The sequence below is a fragment of the Podarcis melisellensis genome (genome assembly GCF_964234715.1).
Source record: "Podarcis melisellensis genome assembly, chromosome: 2".
Taxonomy (NCBI): domain Eukaryota; kingdom Metazoa; phylum Chordata; class Lepidosauria; order Squamata; family Lacertidae; genus Podarcis; species Podarcis melisellensis.
Window position 1 is genome coordinate 107,036,884 of NC_138529.1, and position 26,665 is coordinate 107,063,548.

The 26,665-nt window shown below is 44.6% G+C and overlaps 1 protein-coding gene and 1 pseudogene across 4 annotated transcripts; both read right to left on the reverse strand.

Moving 5' to 3' along the window:
• Positions 1-509: 509 nt before the first annotated feature.
• Positions 510-23,823, reverse strand: ATAT1 (alpha tubulin acetyltransferase 1). Of its 3 annotated transcripts, XM_081902875.1 has the most exons (12): positions 23,636-23,823; positions 21,221-21,281; positions 20,672-20,763; positions 19,687-19,747; positions 19,040-19,153; positions 18,223-18,324; positions 16,961-17,006; positions 14,168-14,239; positions 13,029-13,248; positions 4,722-4,819; positions 3,280-3,331; positions 510-1,106 (listed from the first exon to the last, which is right to left on the reverse strand). In XM_081902875.1, the coding sequence occupies exons 1-12, from the start codon at positions 23,743-23,745 to the stop codon at positions 755-757; spliced, it is 1,380 nt and encodes a 459-aa protein (XP_081759001.1). In that variant the 5' UTR covers positions 23,746-23,823; the 3' UTR covers positions 510-754. The 3 variants fall into 3 exon arrangements, with proteins under 3 accessions (XP_081759001.1, XP_081759003.1, XP_081759002.1); XM_081902877.1 differs by lacking the exons at positions 510-1,106; positions 4,722-4,819 and having other exon boundaries at positions 3,306-3,331; positions 23,636-23,817; XM_081902876.1 differs by lacking the exons at positions 510-1,106; positions 3,280-3,331; positions 4,722-4,819 and adding an exon at positions 5,322-10,703 and having other exon boundaries at positions 23,636-23,817.
• Positions 23,824-24,783: 960 nt separating this feature from the next.
• On the reverse strand, positions 24,784-26,409 carry LOC309363207 (activated RNA polymerase II transcriptional coactivator p15 pseudogene; annotated as a pseudogene). The gene is made up of 2 exons: positions 26,355-26,409; positions 24,784-25,148 (listed from the first exon to the last, which is right to left on the reverse strand). The product of its transcript is annotated as an activated RNA polymerase II transcriptional coactivator p15 pseudogene (transcript).
• Between the last annotated feature and the right edge of the window lie 256 nt (positions 26,410-26,665).

Here is a 26,665-nt window from a genome sequence, read left to right on the forward strand (position 1 = left end):
ATTTAGTCCAATTAGTAAGAGAAATATACCAAATTGGAAGGGGTAAATTTAAATCTAGATTAAGCGGATCCAGAAGTGCTAAACCCCTTTTGATTAAATTGGACCAAGTTGATTTCCTGCACATGCTATTTATTCCTTCCTGTGTTTTCTTCCTACCGCTCTTCATATTCAGGGCAAAGGCAAAGGAAGTGAGCGGCCCTTCCCTTCTCAAAGTTTGTGGGAAGTTCCAACATGGTACCGAAACAATTACCGAAAATTTGAATTCAGGCTTTCCTATTTTTCTTGGGATGGAGCAAAAACCCACATAAGATTTGCCAAGTAAAATTTGGCTGGCGCATTTCAGCACCGGTAACTGAATTCTGTAAAAATTCAGGCCCTTTTAAGTTTACAAATGCAGGATCACCTAATTGAACGGAGTTTCATTAAAACGCTAGTTTCAAACGATGAAAAGAGGATTTCAAACTGAATGGAGCTAGCAGGAAATACAAGAGAAAGGCACCACATCAAGGTGAGTGAGAGGGATATAGTGAATGGCATGCTGCTTCTGCTGGTCCGATCCAGGGCAGAAGGAAAAGGAGCAGGAAAATGCCGGCAATTTAGTGCCAGACGGAGGAGACATTCCAGGTAAGACGGGTTGACCCAAGTCAGTATGTCAGCAAGAGAGGAATCTAAGCTAATTCAGTCCTCTTCCTCATATTGGCAAGATTATCTGTTCTTGGCTGAAGACTACAGCCACAAGTGCAGGCCATTCCTCTCACCAGGGTCTGGTATTGCAATACAGATACTTGTGGTGGATCCATTTGGCTTCATAGGGACTCCCCGCTACTGTCCAAAGTGGTTTCATCTGCCAGGGACTCCTGGGCAGATTGTGCCACCCTCTGTTCTGCTGCGGGGAGAGTCTGGCCACACGACGGCCGTTTTCGCAGGAGGGTTGGCTGTTTGTGACTGTCAAAGCGTAATGGTCCTTAATCCTTTCTGGAGGACTTGGAGTCATAAGAGTTCTGGAGTCCATCCTCTGATGTGTAGCTTCTGCAGAAGGATGAGCTGTCTCTCCCATCTGCCTGAGGTTGGCTGGTTCTGGGGGGCTGATGATGGTGCTGTCCAGCCTAGTGGAGAAAACAAGTATCATCATCATGATCCCTTTTATCATATGTGGTGGTCTTGTAGTAGGGTTAAAGCTTACTGGGAAATGGCACACAATGAATTGAAAAGGATGTTCAAAATAACTTTTGGGGGGAAACCAGAAGCTTTTCTTTGGTGAATTATAGGGACAGAACTACCTAAATTGTATAGCAATTTATTTATGTATGCTACTACAGTGGCAAGAACGCTACTTGCCCAAAAGTGAAAAGAAGCAGAAGTCCCAGCAAAGGAAGAATTGATACAAAAACTTATGGAATATGCAGAAATGGCAAAACTTACCGAAGAATAAGAAAGCAAGATAACAAAACTTTTTATAAAAGAATAGAAATGGTTTGTTGAATATTTACAGATAAATTGCAAACAGATAAAAACATTGTCAGGGTTATTGTAATAACCTGCAGTTCCATAAACGTATATATTTAAAGTAGATAATTAAAGGAGAAAATTTAAGGAATTTGGATATGCAGAAAATACTAAAAATAAATTTAAGGAACCACAGAAAGAGGGGGAAGTAAGTTTGAAATGTTAAATTGATTGTAAAACTAATGAAACGTATAAACTTGAAAAGTATAAATAAAAACTTTAAAAAATAAATAAATCATATGACATGATCCAAAGGCTAATGGTGGTGATGTTCAGTTTTTACACAATCCTTTTAAAGCAATTCATCTAGACTGGAAGTACAAATTTGATATTGCCATCCTATTCAGAGCCTTCATTAGCCACTGTTGCCTTTAAGAATCAGAAAAGTATCTGGGCAATATCTAACTAAATCGCACTCAGAGTAGACCCACTGAAATAAAGGGATTTGGTTTATTTACATTCACAGCGAACAACTGGAAGATTCCTAGCAGTGAAGGAGGCAGAAAGACTGGCTACTGTGTTGGGAGGGAAAGAAAGAAAACAATTTCCCTCCAGGGATTGAGATTGTTCTCTCCTGCGGGTGGGGAAGAGCTATAGCTCAGTGCTAGAGAATCTACTTTGCATGCAGAAAGTCTCCGGTTCAATCCCCGGCACCCAGTGGCGTAGCGTGGGTTATCAGCACCCGAGGCAAGGCAAGTAATTTGCGCCCCCTAACCCATGGATTTGCGCCCCCTAATCCGTGGATTTCCCTAACCCCCAGATGTTGCGCCCGGTGCAGCCGGCCCCCCCTGCACCCCCCACGTTACGCCACTGCCGGCACCTGCAGGTACCACTGGGAAAAATCCATGAACCACTGCTGTAGGAGTGCAAATATCCAGAGTGTGGGGTCAGGTGCGATTACTATGAGGAATTCTAAAATATGCATCAAGCCATTGTGTCCACGATGAATGCATTGTGTTGACTGGGTTTAATTCATTGACAATCATTTCTGACCAAATCCCACAACCCTCTGCATCTCTGGACATTTCCTCTACTGCCCATTTCTCTTGCTTAACAAGTCATGTACACAGCCCAGTTGCTTTGCCAGGCATGCATCCTGGGCCATAAAAATAGTGGGCAAGCTTCTTTGATGTAGCTTTTCTGATATGTTAATCTTAGGATGTTAATCTTAGGGGCCAGGAAACAGGTTTCACATAAAGGTGATAATGATCGCTGTCCTCCTGGCCATCCTTCTCATCATGTGTATTGATTGTTTATGACCTCTGGGGTTGCTGAATGCACTCTTTTGTAGTTTTCATTCATTTACACCAAAAGTATGCATGCTTAACTAGTGTTTGTAATTTAATTTGTCCCCACGTGGGGTTTGTTGAAATGCTCAGAAGAAATCTGATTGGTTCTTATGAACACTCTGTCAAAAGCTCTTTTGTGAATAAAACGACCTGGGCCAGGGGCTGGAGGCAGAGATTATTATACGCACCCTTCCCAGAGTCCTGCTGGTTCAAGCCTCTGTGTGTATTCTTATTAATCAGAGTTCAGTCCTTCCTTTACTTTGGGAATGCCTCACACTGCTGGTCTATATAAACAATACCAAGTGGGATTGTGCCAGCAGGAGGCACTGTAATATACTTGCAGCGCTGCTGCAGGCTGCATTACATAGGCATGTTTGGTTAGATGGTCCTGCACGTAGTAAAATACCAAACCAGAATAGCTTTTGGTGCCTTCAGTTGTTTTATTGGAAGAAAAGTCATGGGGCAGGAAAGTAACAAGAAGTACCTCTCTGACTCCTGAAGCTTTCTGGGTGAACTGAGGTTGTCCTCTAAGTCATCTAGATAGGAAGAAACCAGACAAATGCAGCGTTTCAGTAGTACAGACATGACAATACCCCTCCCCCTCCCGAATTCTTCATAATGGAAGGCAGACACACTATATTAAAACTAGCCCTTAGGCAGAAATTCCTCAAATATTAGCAAGTAATAGCTAGAAAGAAACCAATCAGAGCTTCGTCAATTAATCTGTTCCACATGGTTGAGACTGCTTTTGCACAAGGCCAGAATTTGATATCGAAGACGTAATTCAAAAATCCTGAGAACCACAGCTTGGTTATTTCTTTTTTAAAGAAACATCTAGGGCAGTGTTGTTGTTTTTTGTCCAGTAGGAACACAGGAATCTGCCTTACAAACAGGCCAGACTATTTGTCCATGTAGCCTAGTACACTTTACAGAATACATCCTTTGGGTGTAGAAAAGTTCCAGGGTCAGTCCTTGACATCTCCAGTTAAAGGATCCAGGTTGGAGGACTGGAAAAAGATCCTCTGCCAGAGACAGCACAGTGCTAGGTGGACCAAGAAGCTAACTCTGAATCAGACAGGCTCAATGCTTGCTTTCCTCCTCCCTCCCTAGGCCTTTTGTACTGTCTCTATTAAATTGTGAGCCTGCAGACAGGGACTGTTACCTGTTAATTCCTGCACAGTGCTGAGAAAACTTGCAGCACTTTAGAGCAAATAATAACGAGGCAGACTATTAAATAAGCACTGTAAAGGTGCTATTGAAACGTTCACCGTGAACAGTGCAATCCTAACTGTGCCTACTCAGAAGTAGCTCCTACAGAGTTCAGTGGGGCAGATTCCCAGGTAAATGCAGTAAAGATTGCAACCTGGGCGAGTCCTTTATGGGCTAGGATCCCAGTGCTGTAATGCAAGTGTAGGGAAACCTTTGACCTTCCAGACATTGCTCCCATCTACAGCTACATCTACTACAGCTACAACTACAGCTCCCATCATCCTTGGCTATGCTTGCGGGGCTGATGGGCGCTCCAGTTCAGTAACATCCGGAGGGAGGCAAAGGTTCTCCGGATCTGCTGAAACGGTTAACCTGTACAGTGGTACCTCAGAAGTTGAATGGAATCCATTTCAGAAATCCATTCAACTTCCAAGAAGTTCAGAAACCAAGGTGCAGCTTCTGATTGGCTGCCGGAAGCTCCCGCAGCAGGAAGCTCCCACAGCCAATAGGAAGCCGCGTCGGACGTTTGGGTTCCAAAGCATGTTTGCAAACTGGAACACTCACTTCCGGGTTTGTGGCATTCAGGAGCCCAAACAGGCAAGTACCAAGGTGTTCGGGATCCAAGGTACAGCTGTATTTGCCCCACTACCCAGTCCCTTGAGGAAAAAGCTGGCTATGGATCTGGAAATGTCTCCTATGCCTCCAGCGGTCACTCACTTGCTCTTTTATCGGAAAGCTCCACGGCTGGGGCAGAGTTCTTGAAGCGGCTGTAAGAAGACTTCTGAGCCATGAGGCTGTCCTTTAGAGTGCCTGTCCTGGAGGGCGGGAGGGGGAAGACAAACGGGAGGGTGGAGTTGAAGCGGCAGCAGGAGAAAGCAGCAGGTAGGGCAGGAACATCAAGCAAGGATGCGATGGGACAAGGATGTCCCACAGGGAGAGGATGAACAGAATGAAATCCATCCAGTGGGGCACAGTCCGTCCCCCCCATTCAAAAGGAATTATATTGCAGGAGGTTGTACCTGGAGGGGAGAAGTGAGCAACATTGCAATGTACTTTCCCTTGTACTTGGGCGACGTTACTGTATATCAACCCTCCGCCCCTACCTGGATTCATTACCCCAGCCCTGTATAAGGTAGGTTAACTCAAGACGGGCAAGCAATCTGCACAAGGCAAATGAGAGGTTTGAACCAAGGCTTCCAGGGTTCGGCATCAGTGATCTATTTGCCTACTATATTACACCAATTCCTGGAAAGGGAGAGGATTTGCAAGTTATTCCATAAGCCAGCAGATGCGGAACAAAAAAGACAAGACCACACATTGAAACTTTGAAAAAAAAATCAAACTTTATTGAAATGTAAACAAAAGTTTTTGTATTTTCCATGCCAGACACCAACAGCCAAAGGCAGTTCAGAGTCTCAGGTGCTTTGATAAGAAGAGAAAGGGGTTGGGAAAGGCAAGAAACCTCAAGGAGTGGTGCTTCTCAAGCAGCCAAATCTGAATTTAAAGAGAAAAGGGGTGGGGGGCAACATTGGGAGTTCCCCACATCTGAGCAGCTTTTAAAGTCTGTTGTGTCCAGGGAAAAGGGACATTACTTGGGCTCATGAACGTCATTCTAGAGAAAAGCTTAAGACGCTAAGCAAACTTCTGCCTTGTCCACAGACGTCATCTCCAAGTGGCTGCTGTCTCACTCAGCTTCACTTTCCCCCCGTTTAGCAATACTGAGATGAGAAGGCAACTGGGGATGTGCTGTAAGACATAAGAACTGCTATGCTAGATCTGACCAAAGGTCCGTCACAGCTTTCAGCTGGATGCTCCCAGAGAAAAATGGCTTCCAACAGGAATGAGGAAGAGAGCCATTCCCCCATTTGGCCTCAGCATCTGGAGAACAGAGCAATACTGGGATGTATCCAGGGCTAGTCCTACTCAAGAGCTGGCCTACTGAAGTTAACAGACATGACTAACTTAGGTTCCTTAATTTCAATGAGTTTACTCTGTGTAGAACTTAGGTGGATACAACCTATTGTGTATGAATAAAGTTCATACACAAATGGAGGGCCCATTTTTTAAAGACCAGGCATAGGCAAACTTGGCCCTCCAGATGTTTTGGGACTACAACTCCCATGATCCCTAGCTAACAGGACCAGTGGTCAGGGGTGATGGGAATTGTAGTCCCAAAACATCTGGAGGACCGAGTTTGCCTATGTCTGTTTAAAACCATAAAGGCTGTCAGTGACAGACCTAGCCAAAGCTATTTTTCTAGAAAAAGAGGTGCCAGAACTCACCATGAACGCCTCTCTTGTTCTCTAATAAATGGCAATGGCAGCCACCTGAGAGATGCCGGAACTAAAAGCAAGCCCTGGACCACTGTAAAATTATCAGGGCTGGCCCAATATAATAATAATTTATTATTTATACCCCACCCATCTGGCTGGGCTTCCCCAGCAACTCTGGGCAGCGTCCAACAAAATATTAAAATACCGTAATACATCAAACATTAAAAAGCTTCCCTAAACAGGGCTGCCAATACATTTTGCTGCCTCAAGCTCATCATAACCCCCACCTTTTTCTACATACGAATGAATCTTACTTAACACTGGTGACGGGACAGCATCCTCAGCAGAGATTAGCAGACCATTTGGCACATGCAGCTCTATTCTTCAGCACCTCCCTGCCACTCGTCACCTCTCAGCTTCTGCCACCTGAGGCAGCTGCTTCCCTTTGCTTAACGGTAGCACCGGCCAGCCCTGACATTTATAGCAACACTCGTTGGTGAAGCTCAGTATCATTCAGGGGCATGATCTAAATGCAAGTTGTTAAAAGTCAAATTTAAAAGCAGCACGAGCCAAAAACTCCAAGAACTAGATAGCCACTAGGCTGGGGTTTTTTTAAGAGAGAGAGAACAGATTAGATTCAGCCATAGATTCAGCTATCAGAAATGCTCAACTAAAACAGAACTCCAAGAATGACACCAAGTACCAGTTACGGAGGACAAAGAGTAGCAGGAAAACCATCTCCTGCATAATCTTCTTATAAACCTCCTGGGAGCAACCAGCTGGCTGCTGTTAGAAACCAAATGCAAGATTAGGTGGAGCAACGCAGCAAGGCAGTTCCTACGTTCTTAAGCAAAGCGGTCTCCTGTTACAGCCAAGCCCAAGCTAATTGGTGGCACAACCTATGCAAGGTGTAATAGCATACAAGGGCAGCCCACACTGCCACACGATACAATTGGCGGACCACACAGGGTGATGACCATTGGCACACTCAGCAGGCAGTGCTTCAACCTACCCCTGTCTCTGGCCTCTGCAGTCTCCTCTCTGTTGATCTGGTGTCACAGGAGCACAAAACAAACTGTGTATGCCGGAATGCGTGTGGCACTTTACAGTTCTGCAATTTCAGCGCACATGACGAATATAGCATTGGGCTCTGAAGTTAGCCTCCCAAGTCTCATGAGTTTTCATTAAATCTGTGAGCCTGCGTGTGATGACAGATTTGAAATCAGGCAATGCCATGATTTCAAAGCACAGAAGCCAGAGGAGAGTCCAAAGGGAAAAGGCAGCGTTTCATTGCCCCTGAACTTTAATCATGGCCACATTTTTATCCTGCCCTTTCCCCAAGCCGCTCAGGCAAGCACACATGACATCTGTATCCCCGCCCCCATTTTATCCTCACAACAACCCTGTGAGGTAGGTTAGGCACAGAGAGGGAAAGAGGGGGTAAGGTCACCCAGTAAGCATCAGGGCTGAGTGCGGATTTGAATCCAAGTCTTCCCCATTCTAGTCCAACACTCCATCCACCACACCACACAAGCTCTATATAGTTCCCTTGCTCCTTATATTATTACTACACCTACTGGTTAAGTAAACATCTAAATTACAGTAGCTAAGCAACCTCATTGACAAGTTGCTAAAACAAGCTGCTGTTTTCCCTGGCACAAGAGTTTAGGCTACCTTGGCACTTTTATCCTCAATATATGTGCACTTGCTTCTCTGGCATAGTAATTCTCAGGCTGGCATGCCCGACACCTTTCAGTTTCTTGCTGGAGACCAATTCCCCCCTCCAAGGCACGCAAGACCCAACTCTCATTCTAGGGACTTCTGGTTTCCCGCTTCTCGTCCTCTAAACCTGTCCATCTCCACTCAGTCTGAAAATAAAGGCCAGAGCTTCTGCTTCTCCAGCTGAGGTATCCATTTTGCAGCCCTGTAAGGGTTCCTCTCCTGCTTTGTGAAGACAGGGGCAACCGCTGTAGGTTTTGTCACCGGAGCCAGGTCCTTCTATGCTACATCCCAAACACATCAGCAGCCTCAGGGGTGACATTCTGAAAGGAATTCAGGGCAGAACATGCTATAGACACAAGAATGCCTGAAGGCAACACACAGTTGGCAAATCACAAAGTGGAGGAAGACGGGAGAATGCAGGAAGGTGGGCAAATCAGCTTCTTTCTTCCTCTCTCTTAAAATTTGGCAGAGAGGGTGAAACTGCTATCAATGTTGTGTTCTATGGAAACTGGGTCACGTGGAAACACGATTGTGGCTCTTCTCACATTTCCACCATAACCACACTAAATGAAACCTCAATAAGTACCTTTGGCTACAGTCGCAACTCTATTAGGAGTTAATTTGGGGGATGGCAGGGGGAGAGGAGGAGATACTGAAGGAGGACTAGGTGGATTTCGCCAAGAGCAGCTGTGGCCTTTGCTGGGCTCAACTCTGCTTTAGAGGGATTCTCCAGGGGAACTTTCCCAGGCCTGCTTTGGAAAAGCAGAGCCCCAGCTTTGCAGGCAGACAGACGGTCCCAGCCCCAGGCACAATCCTTCTGAATACTAGTTGCTGGAAACTACATGAGTGGGTTTCCCCATCTGGTTGGCCACTGTGAGAACAGGGTGCTTGACTAGATGGGGCATTGGTATGATCCAGCAGGGTCTTCTTGTGCTCTTATGGTGGGGAAGCTGTGGCACCTCCAGATGTTGTCAGGCTCCCAGCACCCATAAGCAGATATGGCCAACGGTCAGGGATAATGGATTTAGGAGTCCAGCAACATCCCCACCTCTGACCTAGCATCTCTGGGTCAAGGGTGTCAGATAGCAGGAAAAACTCCTTTCTGCCAGTCAAATTAGACTGCGCTGGGCCAGATGGACCAATGGTCTGGCTCGGTACAAGGCCGCTCCATTGGTTCCATCTATGCATACCTTAAAACAGAACACACTGTGGCCCAATTTAATGTCTCAGCCACTCCCTCCAAGGTAAGGGTAACAAGTATCTAGAAAGTGGCTGAGGTGCGTAACGGCAAGGGAGAGGGCGAAAAAAGAGGACTCCTTCAAAGTAAGGGACTATGCATGGCAGGGGGGTGAGGGCAGATAAGGGAGTTTATAGGGGTTTCATAGAGACCCCTAATGCCTGTCCACTAATTCAGCCTTGCAAGTAAGTTTACAGCAGCTCCTAGCCTGCCCATCTATCACTGTTAAAGTTAAATCATTCTTCCGGCCTGTCCCTATATCAAATCTCTGCCATTCATAACACATGGATACAAAACGCACCAAACACAACAGGGAGCCTGACCACAACTGAAAAAAACCCTAAAACAAACACGCTATACCGTAAGTTTTTCAGGGATCAGATCACTTTGTCAAAATCCACGATGAAAGTGGGAGGGGTTCCTACTGACTAGCCAAACGTACAGGAGAAATATCACGGGCCCCAATTATAATAATATGAAGCCGCCAGACAGCTCCTCTCACTTGGGCTCTGCTAAAAACAGTGGATCCCATGTAAAAGGAAACAGGCTTTTGAAGCCCTACAAGAAATAATAATAATAATAATAATAATAATAATAATAATAATAATAATAATAATGCAAACTCTGTTTACCAGAGATAACAGCAGGATGTGTCTGCACCCCAGGCTGATGCCTCTTTCAGAGGCTCTGAAGTTACAACTGTCTCTCTCCAATCTAAAACTCACAGACGGCCGGCCAGGTAGCGCCTAACACTGTAAATCCAAAACCGTACCTGCCTCATGGTGGTAAGACTATAATAACCATTTCAATAATTCGCTTGCTTTTAATAGTAAAGTAAAATCTGCCATCTGAAGTGGGTGCTCTCATCCCTTCTAATAATACACCCAGTCCTGACAGTGTTACGTTTTGTCACCAGTCCGACGACTACTAATTTAATCTATGTGGCCAGTTTTTCAAAAGTGAAAAGTGATAATTTACAGTAAACTTGCATTGTCTTCTTTGGATCCATGATTGGCAGGTCACAACAGACAACTGACAGGTCTGTATGGCGACAGGCAGCAGACCACAGTGTCAAAGAGTGTATACTTGGGATGCCAGTACTTTCCCAGCTGTAAGCTCTCACCGCTTTGGAGCTGAAGCCCAACTTAATAAATAATTTGAATTTCATCAAAGCCCAGCAGTCTTTTAAAAACGCAGCTAGGTTCCTTTCCTTAAGGGCATTCCGGAATCTTGGCATTAAAAAATTGAAGACCAAAAACACACACACACACACACACGATATAAATAAACCCACATCCTTACAGGTTCTACCCATAAAGCTTATAAAAAAGGAAGGGATGAGGAAATTGGATGTAAAACCAAATTTCGCTGCTAGAAAGAACTCAAGGACGCAAGTGGAGGCCCAACGGCTGGGTAGACACAGCAGAGACTGGCGATCAATGGCTGTTTTCAGCACGATTCAGGGAGCTGGTGGTGGAGAGGGGGAGGAAGAGAAGAAAGGAAAGGGAGGGAAGAGGAGGGGATTGAAAACAGAAAAAAGAAAGAGAGGTTAGACCCCCAAACAAACCATTTGGGGAAAATCTATCAGGTTAAGATAACGAAGAAAACATCTCACTTCCGAGAGACACCGTGCTAATGGATAAATGGTACTCTGGAAATGGTGGGTATATTATACGTTTGATGCTGGATTAAGTGCAAGGATGAGGATGGTGGATGGCAAGCACTAAGGAGGGGGAAGGAATGTGAGGATGCTGCCATGGCAAGAGCTGTGTAGGACAGCAAGACCTTTCTAGAACCTCTGATTTCTGAAACTTCCTGAGGCCCTGCCTACATTTCTCCAAACCTTTTATAGCATATCAGATACTATTAACTGCTGTGCGAAATAAATATGACCCAGGGCACTCTTTATTCTGAGGAACCAAGGTGAAAGAGCATACAATTAGAATCGACGCATTAGAATTGAAAGTGCATACAATTAGAATTGAAGACCCACAAAAAGTTTTTTTTTTTAATAACTGCATTAGAAGCATGCATGGAAAATGTACAATACACTGTTAAAAATTGTATTTCATGCACAGCAACACCCACAACCTAAGATTAATATAGCCTAGTCATGCAAAACTGGCACATCTTTAAGGCTTTATAGCTTTCGAGAGCCACAAACAAATCAAACATAATCTCATCTAGCACTCAGTGAGCCAAGTTCAAAGCTAGCATCCTTTTTCGGCATGTCAGATGCAAAGCAAACTGACAAACTTCAAGCGCTCAGTCCCATTTCATGTGGTCTGCATGTGATAAAAGACCAATTCTGCCAACTAGCAGAACTGCATAGAGGAATTAGCCACCCAAGGCCACAAGGAATGATATGAAGGGTTAAATCCTGAGAGGGAGCCTGTGGGTCACTCCAGGGCAAATCTCTCTATTCCTATGTCTAGGGCAGCACATCTTTGCCATCACTTTCTGTACTTTCCTACATCTCACTCAAGGTTCACCCTGTACCTAAATGAGCACATCTCTGCCCCTCCCCTAGACGTGCAAGTCCCACATTTACTGCTGAGGCTCTGTTGCATTTGCAACCACGTGAACTCCACCCATCCATCTTGCCTTCATATCTTGGCTCGCTGTTGCCACTGCCCTCTCTGATTCCAAGGCTGCCTCTGGCACTCAGTCTCTAGTCCCAACATGGCCTTTTAACTCCTTTGTCCAGGAAAGGGTAAGCACAATGTAGCAACTAGGTACCTACGTAATACACTAGCAACCATAGCCAGGTGGAACTGGAGGTAGCTAGAAAGAGCATTGTAGCTGTTTAAGAAACTACAACGCGCTCGTCCTTCTTCCCTGTACTGTTCACACAGTCAGCATTTTCCAGGGTCTCAAGACATACACCTTTATCCCAGGGATTTCAACACCCACCACCCAATTCCAGATGGTACAGTTTCAAAATAGGGTACTGAGCACATATATTCTCCAGAATCAGATTTAATTTTACAAAGCAAGATTCTAGCCCTTAGGGTATGAAAATATGTTTGAAGGCAAGTGGGAAATGCCTGGTGAAGTCTCAGAAGCCAGAGGAACTGCTGAACGACATTTTTTTAATTGATTTACAGTGGGGGTATTCAGTACCTTGCACAGCTGTAGTCTCCCCATCTCACTTGTCTATTATTAATATTATTATTAATAATAAAAATAAAATAAAATAAAATAAAATAAAATAAAATAAAATAAAATAAATTATTATATTATATTATATTATATTATATTATATTATATTAATTATATTATATTATATTAATTTACAGCACGCCCATCCGGCTGGGCTTCCCCAGCCACTCTAGGTGGCTTACAGCATATATATAAAAAAATTGAAAAACACCAGACATTAAAATTTTACTGATACAGGAAAGTAAAGTCAGAATGAAATCTGTAAAAGTAAGCCAAATTACACAAATCATTTCGTTTTGTAATTTTTTTTTACGGGCAACAGAATTCAGTTTTTCTTGTCAAGGACTTAGAATGCCTGGATGCATAGTTTGAACTACTTAAGTTCAGGGAACAGACTTTTCTGATAACAAGGCTCCAGTGTGACAAGACAAAAAAACCCAGAATCTGAAGTCATTTGGAAATGCTTGCTAGTGTTTTGATTCAGAGATCCTTAAGGACTGACTACTTCCCAAGCTCAACAGAAACAATATTCTATTCCACACATACACACACACACAGAGAGAGAGAGAGAGATAGCATTCTTTCCCAGCTACTGCAAGGTTTTCAGATACCCCACATCTCCAACTGTACCTGGTTCTCCGCCTCTGTGAAGCTGGGTCTCCGGGCTCACCATTCATCAGATGGTGGGCAGTCGAGTGGGGAGGGCAGAGGCGCAAGTTCTTCAGCAGCTCCTGCTCGTTGAGGAAAGGCTTGAGGCAGCCTCGCACTGGGGAGTTGCCCAGACTGCTGGAGCGGGTCAGTGAGCGAGACTGGTTGAAGGGCCAGGGTGGTTCAACTTCTTCCTTCAGGACTATTTGTGGGGACATATATAAAAAAAAAGGTTCAGTCCTCCAGTTCCTAGAGAGGCCCAAGGTATGCTATTCAAAAAGGCAGCCAATCTGGGTCCCTTAAAAGCCACAACATCACCATCACCTTCGCCTTCTACTTGCTGTAAGGCTAAAGACCCAGAGAACCACCTTGCTTTTTTCTCCCACTTGCACTACGGAAAGCTCAAAAACAGCTGCATCCTTACTTATGGAAGGCCAGGTAGGACAAAGTTTGAGCATCTTCTTCTTTATGCAATGTTTCCCTGACATCCTGTCAGGGGTCCGGTTTGGAACTGGCACATTCTAAAAGGTGGTGGCTGAGCCCCGGGATCTTGTAGCTCACTTCCTAGACAAGGGAACCCCTTTTCTTCTTAAAAAAAAAAAAGGTCCGCTCATTTCCAAGCTTGGATGGAATGTAGACCAGGCTTCCTCAACCTCAGCCCTCCAGATGTTTTGAGACTACAATTCCCAACATCCCTGACCACTGGTCCTGCTAGCTAGGGATCATGGGAGTTGTAGGCCAAAAACATCTGGAGGGCTGAGGTTGAGGAACCCGTCTGTTGACTCCTCTGACTGAAGTCTGTCTCGGATTTCAAAACTGACTTGCCGCTTCTCCTACTCTCCTAAATCAAACAGCTGCCGTACCCTAGATGGGGCCTAGTGACCTAACTGTGATAAGTATTACAGAACTACGAACACATAATATGCACATTCCTCAGCTTCATGAAGTCAACTGGTCTCCATCCTACCCTGAGAGACAACACAAAATGGGTTCTCTTGTCTTGGCGTCATTCACAACTTGCCCCCTCAATTTGGAGGCGGATTTGCAACACTCCCACCAAAAAGAGAACTGCTTAAACCCACTTCCCAATCCAGAAGCAGCCTCAGTTATTAATCTCTTACACTCTCGGTCTGATGAAGAATATGGTTTTATCTCCCCCTCACGACGCTTTTGAGGCAACTTTCTCACTGGAGCTGTGAGGAGAGGGAGAGAGAAAGATGAGTAAGCCTTTGAGGAGGAAGGGAAAATCAGTTAATCACATAAAAACATTTTATCTCAGATAAAATAAATAAAATAAAATAAAATCTTATTCCAAGCATGAGAAGCAGTTGTGAGGAAGATCCCTTAATAATCGAAATAGTTCAATACTGGGAGGTATATAAAAAAAGGGGGGATAGAAATAAGATGAAAATAGGAGAATAAGTGCAGCAAAGCCAGTGCAATTTATCAAAGTATGTTCTAATTCTTATATTCACAAAGTACAGATCAATAAACTCTAGTTCATCTCATCGGACCAATTGCCCTCGTAGAAGTTGATTATTGGTAGGCTAAAAAAGAGTATCATTTAATTATCTCCCTCGTAGATTTAAAAGAACACATCCATGGTGGACCTCCTTTTTACACCCCTAATGTTTGCCGAATTAATTTCAATTTAAATAAACAGTTTATTATCCTCTTGGTAGTTAATTAATTCTAGGCTTTAAAGTTTTGGAAAAGTTACTGCTTTGATGCATGGAGCTTGAGGCTTCTTGTCGTGGAGCTGCGTTGGAACTTGGTGCTTTCGGCTCCATCTCACCCCCACAGCTGGATAGCGGGACAAGAATCAGAATTGTGCTGCTGGACCCCTTTGAACCCAAAAAGAACCTTTTGGGCTTTCTCGGGGGTGCACAGCGCCCACGTGCTTCCCCCAGAACTCTCACGATGAGCGAGCCGTTCATGGAGAACAGAGCTTGCCGTCTGACACCATTCCACAGTAACCCAGAAATGGGAGTAGGGATTTTAAGAGCTTTTTCTGAGCAACCAAATGAATGGCAGTTCTAAACTGTGTGGGTGACCATCTAAGAATTAACCTAGAAGAACATGATTTCATGAATGGTAGTTAAGGCATACAATAGGAACAGTCCCTTAATTGTATTCAAAGATCTAGCCAACAAGCAAAAGCATGTGTAGGCAATCTATTCAGGAAATTCCAGGAACAACACTGGAAATCTGTCATTAGACAGCAGGCCCTCACTTCCTTTTCTCTGTGTTTAATTAGCATAATTGCCATTCCATTTTCAGATTCTTGGCAGATGCTGAATCACAGCCAACCGGATGTGATATACTTGTTCTACACTTAAGCTTAGCTTGAAATTATTACTCTCAAACCCCCATCAACGCCACTGATATAAATCCTGCGGCGGCAGAGGAAGCCGCTTGGGTGCCTGGGGTGGCAGGCCCAGGGGTGGAGCAGGGCGCACTGCGGGGCCTTTGGGGTCTGCCTGCCTCCTCCCACTCAGCCACCCTACAGCTGGGGGAAAGGCAGCGGGCAGACCGTTTGGGCAAGAGACACGTGGCTCGGGCACAATGAAAGGCCCCACAGTGAGTGCCACCTGGCACTTTGTCATGCCCCTCAGTGGTGACACCCGGCGCAAACCTGCACCCACTGCACCCCCCTTCGCCCTTGTATAAATCCATGATGTAGGATTTTTATTAATGTAAAGAAAGACTTCAGTTTTTGGAGCCGCCAGCAGGCCCAGACAGAGCAGGGGCCATATGGGCCACTTGGCCAGGGACTCCGATTCCAAAGGGGGCCTAAGTCAGCATGTTTTTTAAAAGCGCTATTGTATATCTATATTTTGCGTTTTGTCTTTATATGCAGATACGGTTCAAGCCTTGAAATAAAATTATTTGTCAGCGTAACTTTTGTGATAATTATTTATATACTTATTTATAAGACTTCAGTTATCCCCAGGGTAAAAAAAGGGGGGCACATTATCGACCTGGTCCGGGCCTCTGCCTGGCTTTGCAAGGCCCTGGCTACCAGTCTTGGGGGGAAAGGGTAACATTGTACATGGTGTAGACAAAATGGGGAGTTTTTATCCCTCTCTCATTATACTAGAACCTGGGGACATCCATCCCCGGGACAGAGAAAAGGAAGCACTTCATCACACAGTGGATGACTAACCGTGTCTGGAATTCAGTACACAAGATGCAGTAATGTCCTGCCAGCATGGACAGCTTATACAAATTCATCAGGGAGGAAGGCTATCAGTGGCTAATAGCCATGATGGTTATAGCTCTACTTCCACAGTAGACTGCAATATCTTTCCAAATATCAGCTGCTGGGAACCACAAGTCGGGGTTGCACTCAGGTCTTGCTTCTGAGCATCCCTTGGACATTTGGTTGACTACTGTGGGAAATGGGGTGCTCAACTTGATAGGCCTTGCTTTTATTTTGGACCAAAACAGCATCCATACTTCTGAAGCCTTTCATGACTTGGACATTCTGGCTATTGGGCCCAGAATAACCATCTATTGCTTGAGGGTTCCATTTTAACTTCATTACAGGCACAGAATAAAGTCATTCCATTATTCAGCTCAAGAGCGGGAAACAGAATCCCGTGGTCAGTCATGTGCTTGTGTAAACCGACAGGTCATTGTGCACAACGCAAACACTGAATTCTACCATAGATTTTGGAATCTTTAACATCACAAGCTGCAAACATTTAGTATTCATCAGGAGGTGGCAAAGGTAACTGACACGCAAAATGCTCAGAAGCCAGCCTGTGTTGAGGGAGATCTTTTTTTAAAAAAAGTGAAGAAACTTCAATACCGTTTGCCTCTTCTAACCTTTCTCATGAGCAGCCCCCCACTCTTAATCACATGCAGAATCACAGCAAAAGGATGTAGCAATGTTTATGCCACTGACTCACCATGGTGGTGGCTGAAAAAGCCCTGGAAGATCACAAAGTTGTTCACCTGAAAGAAGAAAAACAAGATTTTTAAAAAAGCAGCCAGCAAACCAAACCTACCCCACTGTTCCAAGCTTCTTGTGAAACACATTTGTACGGCTCCCTACAGTTACCTCCCCACTCACCCTCTTTTTTGCAGCTGGTCTGCATATTTGCTTCGGGGGGGGGATACAGCTCTTAAGGGTAGGGGCTTAGTAGCAGAGCATATGCTTTGCATCTTGGTTTGTGCAATTTATAAGCCTTTCACTACATGGTGACAGGTCATAAAAACAACATATAAAACTGCAATATGCACACACAAAACGTCAAACTATCATTCAATTAATCATCAGCAAAACACTTATTACAATATACTTGGAAACAGGCAATGAAACAAGATTGTACTGACTGGTTACTTACTATTCTCTTTAAATACAATCAATTCCCAGTAGTTTTTGAGCACAAGGTCTTCAGGAGAACAGGGTAGAGCAGAGATAAGGAACCTCTGGCCTTCCGGACACTGTTAGACTACAACATCCATCACACTTGGCCATTAACCATGCTTGCTGGGGTTGATGGGAGTTGGAGTCCAACAATGCTGGAGGGCCATATGTTCCCCACTACAAGGCTAGGGTGTCTGCTGCGTGGTATAAAGACCTGTGCAGCATCCTACATCCCTCTCTGTGAAGCTTAAGCTAGTGGCACCAGGACAAGCTCCCAGCCTGGTTCATAGCACATTTAACAGTGTGCAGTTCCATTAAAGTGTGGCAACTCAGAACCACCTCTGGGTGACCCAGAGAACAGTCAAGACACAAGATACACTTTTGCTGCTATGGGGCTTTAAGCTGCCTAGACGGAAGATTGTCTGGGAGATCCAAGTGGCTCTGAGAGGACGTGGCAGGTAGAATAAAAGAGCATTCAAAATCCATTTTATTGTTTGCTTCCTGCACAGCACACAGCTATTTCCAACTTCTCTGGAACCATTCCCTTCTTGTCCCACAGTCTGTGCAAGCTTACAAATGAATACTTTCAGAGATGATGGACACAAACTCAAGTGAACAGAGTATTATTGCATTAGCTATCAAACTGCCTTGAGGGTGATTTTTTATAAAATAAAATAAAAAACAACCACCACCAAGTGGCGTGTAAATTTTATGAAATAAATAATAAAATAAGTCAAAAGGTGAAGGAATTGCTGTTGCTTTCTTTCGTCCTGGCTTCCCAGCACAAAAAGACCAGCTCACCTGGGGAATAGTGTCACAAAGATTATAGTGTTTCCGGAGAAAGCAGAGCAGCTTCTCTGAGGGGCGATCCACAGCCAGTTTGTGAGGCTCTACTCGCTCTTGCTGAGGGAGGGGAGACAGAGAGAAGTGAAGATAAGGGTTGTGGACTACAGCTTCCACCTCAAAAGAAGGGGTAAAATTTAGGAGCTGGATCTAAAGCATCAGTCGTGGGGCCAGCAGCCAGTTTCTATGAACCCTGAAAGGTGCAATAACAGGGAGGACAGGTGAAAAGAGATATCAACAAAACCAAAGCAACAGCAGCTGCTGTTATTTACAGAAGAGAGGTGAAACCAGCTTGCTAAGGCTGTGAAGCAATCCACAGGGCAAGAATGTTAAACGGTGGATCCCAAGAGCTTGTTCCAACCCCATCCAGGTCAGCCTGGCTACGTGAATTAATTAATGCCTATTGGGATAACCATCTGCACTGGTTCTATACAGCTAAAATTAAAATGAACTGAGAAAAGCTCCAGGGCCATAGAAACCACAACGGCCACAAATAAGCATTGCACTTTGGATGGGATGTGTTCTAAAAGAGATAAAATATCCCCTGGAGAAGACTCTGTGGAGAAAGTGTATTTCATGCCTCTTGTCTAACTGATCACCTTGTCTGTGGTCAGGAATGAAATCTCCACACAGATTGATTCACTGTGAAGGGGATTGAGCCGTTAAATGTAGGAAGTGAGCACACAAAATACAGGGATATGTGACCCAGCCAGGATATTACAGGGGTGGGGGAGAGATAGAGACAGAGAAAGAGAGAGAATATGCAGAGGCACACCTGCAGCATGTAATGGAATAGCTCCTTGCCATAGCCATGCCTCTGGAGGGACTCGTGAATGTAAAAGTCCAATACACACAGTGGTTCCACTTCGTTGTGAGCTCCGTGGCGGTCCTGAAAGAAAGAAGGAAGACTTGCAAGATGTGTATCTATATATAAAAACAGAGCAGAGTACACAGAATAAAAACAGACACTTCATACTCACACCATAAGTAACAGAGCTAAAATATCTGAGCCACTTATACCAATACATGCTAACTTACACTTACTTTTCTGAGACACTCTTGCTTAAATCAAGTTGTCAAATGCTACTTTAAGGAAATTCAGGCCCCATGTTTTGACCTAGCATGCAACACGATTACAACAAAAACAAACTATAGCTCACCTATATTGCTAGCACTTTCATTTTAAAGATCTTCCTTCCTTCTACCTCCAACACATACAAATGTCAGTTGACTTCATGGATATTATAAAGAAAGAAGGCAGTTGTCCCCACCTAGTTCTGCTAGATCTCTCAGTGGCCTTTGATACCATCGACCATGATTCTTTAAGGAAGGGGATAGTCTTAGTCCTGTTTGGCACCAGTGACCCTTTTGCACCAGAGACAACTGCTCTGCACATAAAGGCAACTTTGCATTGCAACTTACCAGTACAAAGAGTTTCTTGTATCCCACCTTGAGGAAGCCAATTATGACTCCTTTCCCGGCCCTGGTAGCAATGAAGAAAAGATACAAACCATTAGTTAGAGATGTATGAACAATGGGCCACTGAGGCAGAGGAGGGCTATCATTTATTACTGTAACATATTTATTCTTGATGGCGCCACGGGATCTACATTCACTTAGAGCCAAAACACTGTTGGCAAAACACCTGCTTATTTATACTTTTAGGGCAAGTAATAAAACCTGCTGTATAAAATTGAGATAAGGGGCCCAAGGTAGACTATCAACCTTCCCTAACCTGGTGCTTGCCAGATGTTTTTGACTACTGCTCCCATCAGCCCTGACTACCAGCCATGATTACTGAGGCTGACGGAATTTGGAGTCCAACAAATATCTAGAGGGCCAAAGTGTCCTCATCCTTGAACTAGAGGCTAGATGATTAGCAGTAGCAAGAGGAAACAGTACAGCATTATTAAATAGAGACCTTTTTTTGCTTTTCAGATTCCAGAATCATAATGATTTACGCAAATCAGGAAAATGTATGTTATTCCAAGAGCAGAGGATTTTTGGTCACAGACAGAGGGAAAGAAGCACAGATACAGGAATACATGGAACTAGCAACTGTGAGGGACAAGCAACTGTGCTGAAAGAAACAGGGTAAGATCTCCCCACCCACCCAATAAAAAAAGAGGGGAACTCTGATATTTCAAGGATTTTGCAAATCCCTGGAAAATATTTCTATGGTTGCTACAGGTAAGCAGATTGTGTAGAGTTCCTGTGTATGGTTCAGAACAACAAAGCCTTTTCTTGCTGCATCCCAAGATGTTCCCACAGAAATGGCTTGGGCTGCAATCCTATGGACACTTACCTGGGAGTAAGTCCCACTGAACTCAGTGGGATTTACTACTGAGTAGGCATGCAAAGGACTGGACCCTTAAGACTCCAGCCCCTCAGTCGCAGCCACACTCACGTTTTTGCTTCGCTGTCCTTCAGAATGTAGAGAACATGGCGGTTGGTTTGCATCCGTGAGGCGCTGGTGATTGGAGTTGGCAGATTCTGGGCCTGAAACCAAAAAGTTTCGAGTTTCACTAACTCGAGAAGATTTTTTTTTTTAAGGACTTGGAAGGGCAACTGAACAAACTGATATCTGAACTGGAGCTTATATCCCTTGGAGAGAAAAAGTTCCCCTCTCTCCTTTCTTGCATCCTCTAGGCAGAACTACACTGCAAGACAGTGAATCTTCCAGGCCAGAGCAATTTAAGACCTACAAAGCCAAAGCCTGCTGCTTCACCTGTGCTTCTGCCCAGGCATTTAGGAAATGAGTCATTTTCAATGGAACTGTTTCTCCCACCCACTCCTGCTCCACAGTTATATTTGTGTTTTAGTTACAGTTTTAAGTGGATTGGCCAAGGCTTACAAGGGATAGGCAACCTGGCTTCACACACATCCTCCTGTTTACCCAGAAACTATCATCTACTCTGCGGCCCTTTAAACCCTCCAGATGAAAACCCTGACCCACCTTGGCAGAGGCCCTGCCCATCTCATCTATGATCCTCATGAGCTGCTGCTGGTGATCCACCCTGGCCATGAAGAAAAAGAGAGAGAAAGAGAAGCAACTAGGTTGAGAGCCTGAATAATCTAATCAGAATAGAAACCTAGAACAGGAAATGGTCCAAATCCTTGAAGGAGGAGAGGAATGTTTGACATGTTGGAGGCAGCATAGTATCGGGCAGCCTCTGCAATGTCATACCCCGGGACAGAAAGACATAATAGGAGGTTGCTGGAATTGACCAAGCACATTAGGAAAAATAGCAACTCAGGACATGGAAATGGTTTAAGGCTGCCTAATAAAGATCCATCCAGGATGCTAAGCAGAAGAAGACTGCTGCTGGATCAGACCAGAGGTCCATCTAGTAAAGCATCATTTTTTCCTCAGTAGCCAATTTGTGTTTCTGGGAATACCACAAACAGCATATGAATCTAACAGCCCTCTCCTGTTGTTGCTGACAAAAGCAAAAGGATAACAGATTACTCAGCAAAAGGTACCACATCCATGCAACCAGGTAATCCTAAAGCAATGGGGCATCCCCCTGCTATACACTGTGGATGGATGGAAAGAATGATGCTAATGTAAACCAATTTATTTTTCATGCTTCAAGACCATGGTTTTCAGACTGTTCTGAGAAATTCTAGGCTTCCTTGGAAATTTCTTAAGAGGTTCATCCAAGTAACAGCAGACAAGCTTCCATGAAAGGCAACTTGATCACCATGACTTATTGGCCTTTGCAATGCTCCCCCTGTAAGATAGCTCAAAATACATACTAGATCACCACTTCTATTATGAAGGGGCAACTGTGGAACCTCAAACACCTAACAAGAACCCTACATCAGGGTAGGGTACCCTGGCCCTCAGGACTCTCACCAGGTCACAGCCCTCATCAGCCCCACTTCACATCTTCATGTGTTTTTGACAGGCTAGAATGCTTCATTGAACACTGATAATATCTATTGGGTGCCTGGATGGAGAGGGGTGTGTCAGTGTGTAGAAGAAGCTAGCCTACTGTACAAAGATAGCACACAGAAGCTCCTGAGCGAACATGTCGGTGCATAAAGGATTCCCTACAGATATAATGCCTGAGAGGCACTGCTGTAAGACAACAGAAATGCAGGGACAGTATCTGCCACAGGGAACTGTTATATCTTTTCTGTGCAGACTTATAGAGCAAAAATAAACCCCCTGCAAAGCACATAAAGCAACAGGGATCATTGTTCTAAGACAATAGATTGAAGTAGATTAGCCACCATTCTCAGGATGGCAGCTGTAGCTAATTTTAAATATCCTATCCCAGGCTGTGCAGGTAAGAGTAAACCTGTTAGCTACTTCACTTTAAGACTGTTCATGGTCGAACAGAGAACTATAAATCATGCTCTGAAGTAGGCCGATAACATTTAAACCTCACTATTAACCATTTCAAATTATAATATTCTACACTATCATCTTCAATATAGTAGTAGCACCTTATATGCGACAATCTTCGAAACACCCTTACAAGGTGAGCTCAGGCTATGACAGTGTTGAATGTTGACATGTTGAATGTTACCCAACAAAGCTTAGGTTTAATATACTTTCTTCTGTTCGTATAACCGTCTTAATCGTCATTAAAAAAATTAAAAAACAAACACACACCAGGCGTCTATGCTAACATGCAACCATGGAGCAATTGACCTGTAAAGCATTTATCATTTCTGTATCTACCCATCCACTTCAAGCGTCACAAACATGGGCTAACCCCCACTTTATTCCCAAAACACGTATGCAAACGTGAGGCTAGGATTCAAATCTCTTTTAGGCTAGGTGACCTTGGGCCAGTCGCTATCTTCAGCCTAACCTACCTCACGGGGTTGTCGTGGGAGGGGGGAAATGGAAATAACAGGTAGTGATGGGGGGCAGGGGGAGAGAACCACGTCTGAACAGCTGGAATTCCTTGAATAAAAAGTTGGGCACAGATGTTAGCATGTAAACAAAGAGGGAAAGAGCAGGAACATTCATGCCTGTCACATGTCAGGGTGTAAAGCCCCGCGGCATTGACTTCTGAGTCAGGAACCAGGGTGTCAAAATGTATGCCTACATATGGTACATAAAGGTTGACACCCTCATTCCCAGGGGAAAGAGGTGAGAAGCAGGTAGGGCTATCAATTACCCAGCATGCCCCGCGCCTGAGACAATAGATGGGCGTGGGAACAGCCGCCAGGAGCGGCTCCTGAGGGCGTCACGGGCGCGCAGGGAGAGCGCCTCCCCGCGGTGCTGAGGCGCAACTGAGGGGGTCGGACCGCCGCCCTGCGCTGTTTTCGCGGGGCGAAAGGAGCCCCGTAGGCGAGGGGGGTGGGGGTATGGCAGCCCCCCCCCCCAAGCCCGTGCCGCTGCCATAGTTACCTGTGGGTCGTGGCGAAGCCGGCCCCCCTCCGTCCCGACGGTCGCAAGTGTTGATCCACCGTCGTAATCCGCTCCGCGAAGAGCGCGTCCACGTCGAAGGGGAACTCCATAGCCCCGGCATCCGGGTCCTTTTCTCCCTGCCGCCCCGGTCGCGCCGACTCACGCCTCTGAGCGACGCGGAGCGCGCGCGCGGCCGGCCCCGCCCCTAGCGACCGGGCCTGCTGCCGGCACCTCCGTTGCCAGGCTCGCCCTAGCAACCGGGCGGCCCCTAGCAACCGCCGCCTTCCTCGCCGACCGCCGCGAGTCTAGACTTGAAGGCCCGCCAGCGGGGGAACCTGCCTCCGTTGCCGCGTTTACAACGCACTTTCCCTTTGGAAGTTCAGCCTTGCCCTGGATGTCCAGCAGCATGGATGTCTGCTGAGTTCTTGTCCCTGTTCGCCAGCCTTGCTTGGCTGCCTTGCTTAAGGATCTTTTATTTTTATTTTATTTTTAATTGAATGTATTCTATTTTACACCATGATGTGAGAACGTGACACCTGTTTAATAAAAGTATACACATCTGTAACTTCACCCAGAATACACTTTTAATGCACATTTTTTTAAAAAAGAGCTCATCTTACAAATTGTTTTGCAGTCCAATCATAATAATAATTTATTATTTATTCTCCGCCCATCTGGCTGGGTTTCCCCAGCCACTCTGGGCAGCTCCCAACCGAATATGAAAAACATAACAGCATTAAACAATAAAAGCTCCCCTAAACAGGGCTGCCTTCAGCTGTCTTCTAAATAATACAGTGGTACCTCAGGTTAAGTACGTAATTCGTTCCGGAGGTCCGTACTTAACCTGAAACTGTTCTTAACCTGAAGCATCACTTTAGCAAATGGATCCTCCTGCTGCCGCCACGCCGCCAGAGCACAATTTCTGTTCTCATCCTGAAGCAAAGTTCTTAACCTGAAGCACTATTTCTGAATTAGTGGAGTCTGTAACCTGAAGCGTATGTAACCTGAGGTACCACTATAATAATAATTATATATATATATACAATAATTATTTATACAATCAAAATATACAATAGCTTGGAAAACAAATAGTTTAGAAAATGAAGGCCAACGTAAAAAGATTACTTAAACCTATAACAACAGTATAGTTTCTGCATGGCTCATCTTTACAGTTTTCTTACTGCTTCATCAATATAGTATCAGTAATCTGTTCCTTCAGGGGCTCCACTGTTCTGAATTTAGAGACCTTTTTCTGCCAGGTTTCATTTCACCTTTTTGATCCATCCAGCATTCTGTAGTATCAATTAGGACTTTACCTTTAAAATCATGAACTCTGACATATCTTATTTTACCAATCTGAAACATATTCTCATCTCGATTGCTACTTTGCTTGGAGCTTTCACCAGTCTTCTGTTTCTTTACAGGCTTTTCGGGCACTGCTTTTTTTTCCTTTTCACCTTTTTGTCAACTTCACTGTCCGAATCACTGGCAGATGAGCTTGAAGATACAAGTTCTTTTGTTCCACTCAGTGCCTGCTGCTCTCACTGCCTTCTTCTTGGTTTGCCTCCCCCCCCCATCCACCCATAAGCATCTTTTATATAGAAAATAATTATATATCGGTAAAGGGACCCCTGACCATTAGGTCCGGTCATGACCGACTCTGGGGTTGCGGCACTCATCTCGCTTTATTGGCCGAGGGAGCCGACGTACAGCTTCCGGGTCATGTGGCCAGCATGACTAAGCCACTTCTGGCGAACCAGAGCAGCGCACAGAAATGCCGTTTACCTTCCCACCGGAGCGGTACCTATTTTTAAAAAATGTGAGCTGACAAGAGACAGTCCTGTCTACCATTTCAATAGTCATTTACTGCATTATCCTGATTCCGCTACAAAACCCATGTGTGGTCATCGCATTATGCCCTTTAAAAACAAGCTGTTTTTAAATTTCCCACAAAGTATCATAATGCGTGACACGGATCCTTGAGTGTAAACCTGATAACTGGGCAACAGTGTGATCCAAGCCGTGTCTATTCATAACTAGGTCCTGTTGAATTCAGTAGGGCTTACTTCTCAGGTGAGTGCAGCCTAAGAAATATATTTCATTTTAAAATCAATGGCTTTTCTATAAGAATGGAGAGCTGTATATATACTAATAAAGCCTAGCATAAGAACAATGTAGAAAATAAATAGCAAGGCTAATGTTAGTTTCCTTCTGATCATTTCAACTCTGGAACGAGCCAGGAAAAGAATAAAAGCAAGGCAAGGGAAATAAACAATTAAGAATGATCCTTTCCCAACAGGGTGGCCATGGCGCAGTGCATTCCTATATTAGTGTATGCGCAGGATTGCAGACTTACCTTCTGTTGCAGCAAACACAACAGCTTTCTGGCACCCTAAAGAGGATGAAGTAGCTGCAGTAATACTATTCCCATGCTATCATGGGCAGTATTTCTGTAAGGTTATATTTTTCAAGGTTATTCCCACAACTGCAACAGCTAGAACTAAATGAACTAGTTTCAGACTTCATTATGCTGTGTAGCTGCCAAAGACCGTTAAGCGATGTAAAAATCCCCTCTGGGCCTTGTTATAATTTTTAAACACAAGATTGGGCTTGCCAGCAACAGAGGATGACTTCAGAAAGTAACAGGAGCTATAGGATGGAAGCTAATATTTTGATTTTCAATGCACATAATTAGTGTAACTAAAAAGCCTATCATTACCAGTGATGTGGGGGAAAAACCCACCTACTGTAAGTTTGCTGCCAAGCCCTTGCATGCATCTATAACGTTCTTTTACACATTTCTGTATTCTCTCTTTGTCCCCCTCTCAAGCTTTCATAACACCATGATTACAATAAGAATAAATGATCCTGATATATCAAAATGGTATTTCTTTGGTTCAAAATGACATTAAGTCTTAGCCTTGGCTTTAACACCAGCATCTCTATGTAGGGCTGGGAGAGAAACCCCTTTTTGAAACCTTGGAAAGCCTCTGCCAGTCACTGTAGATGGCATGAGGCTGTAGACCATCT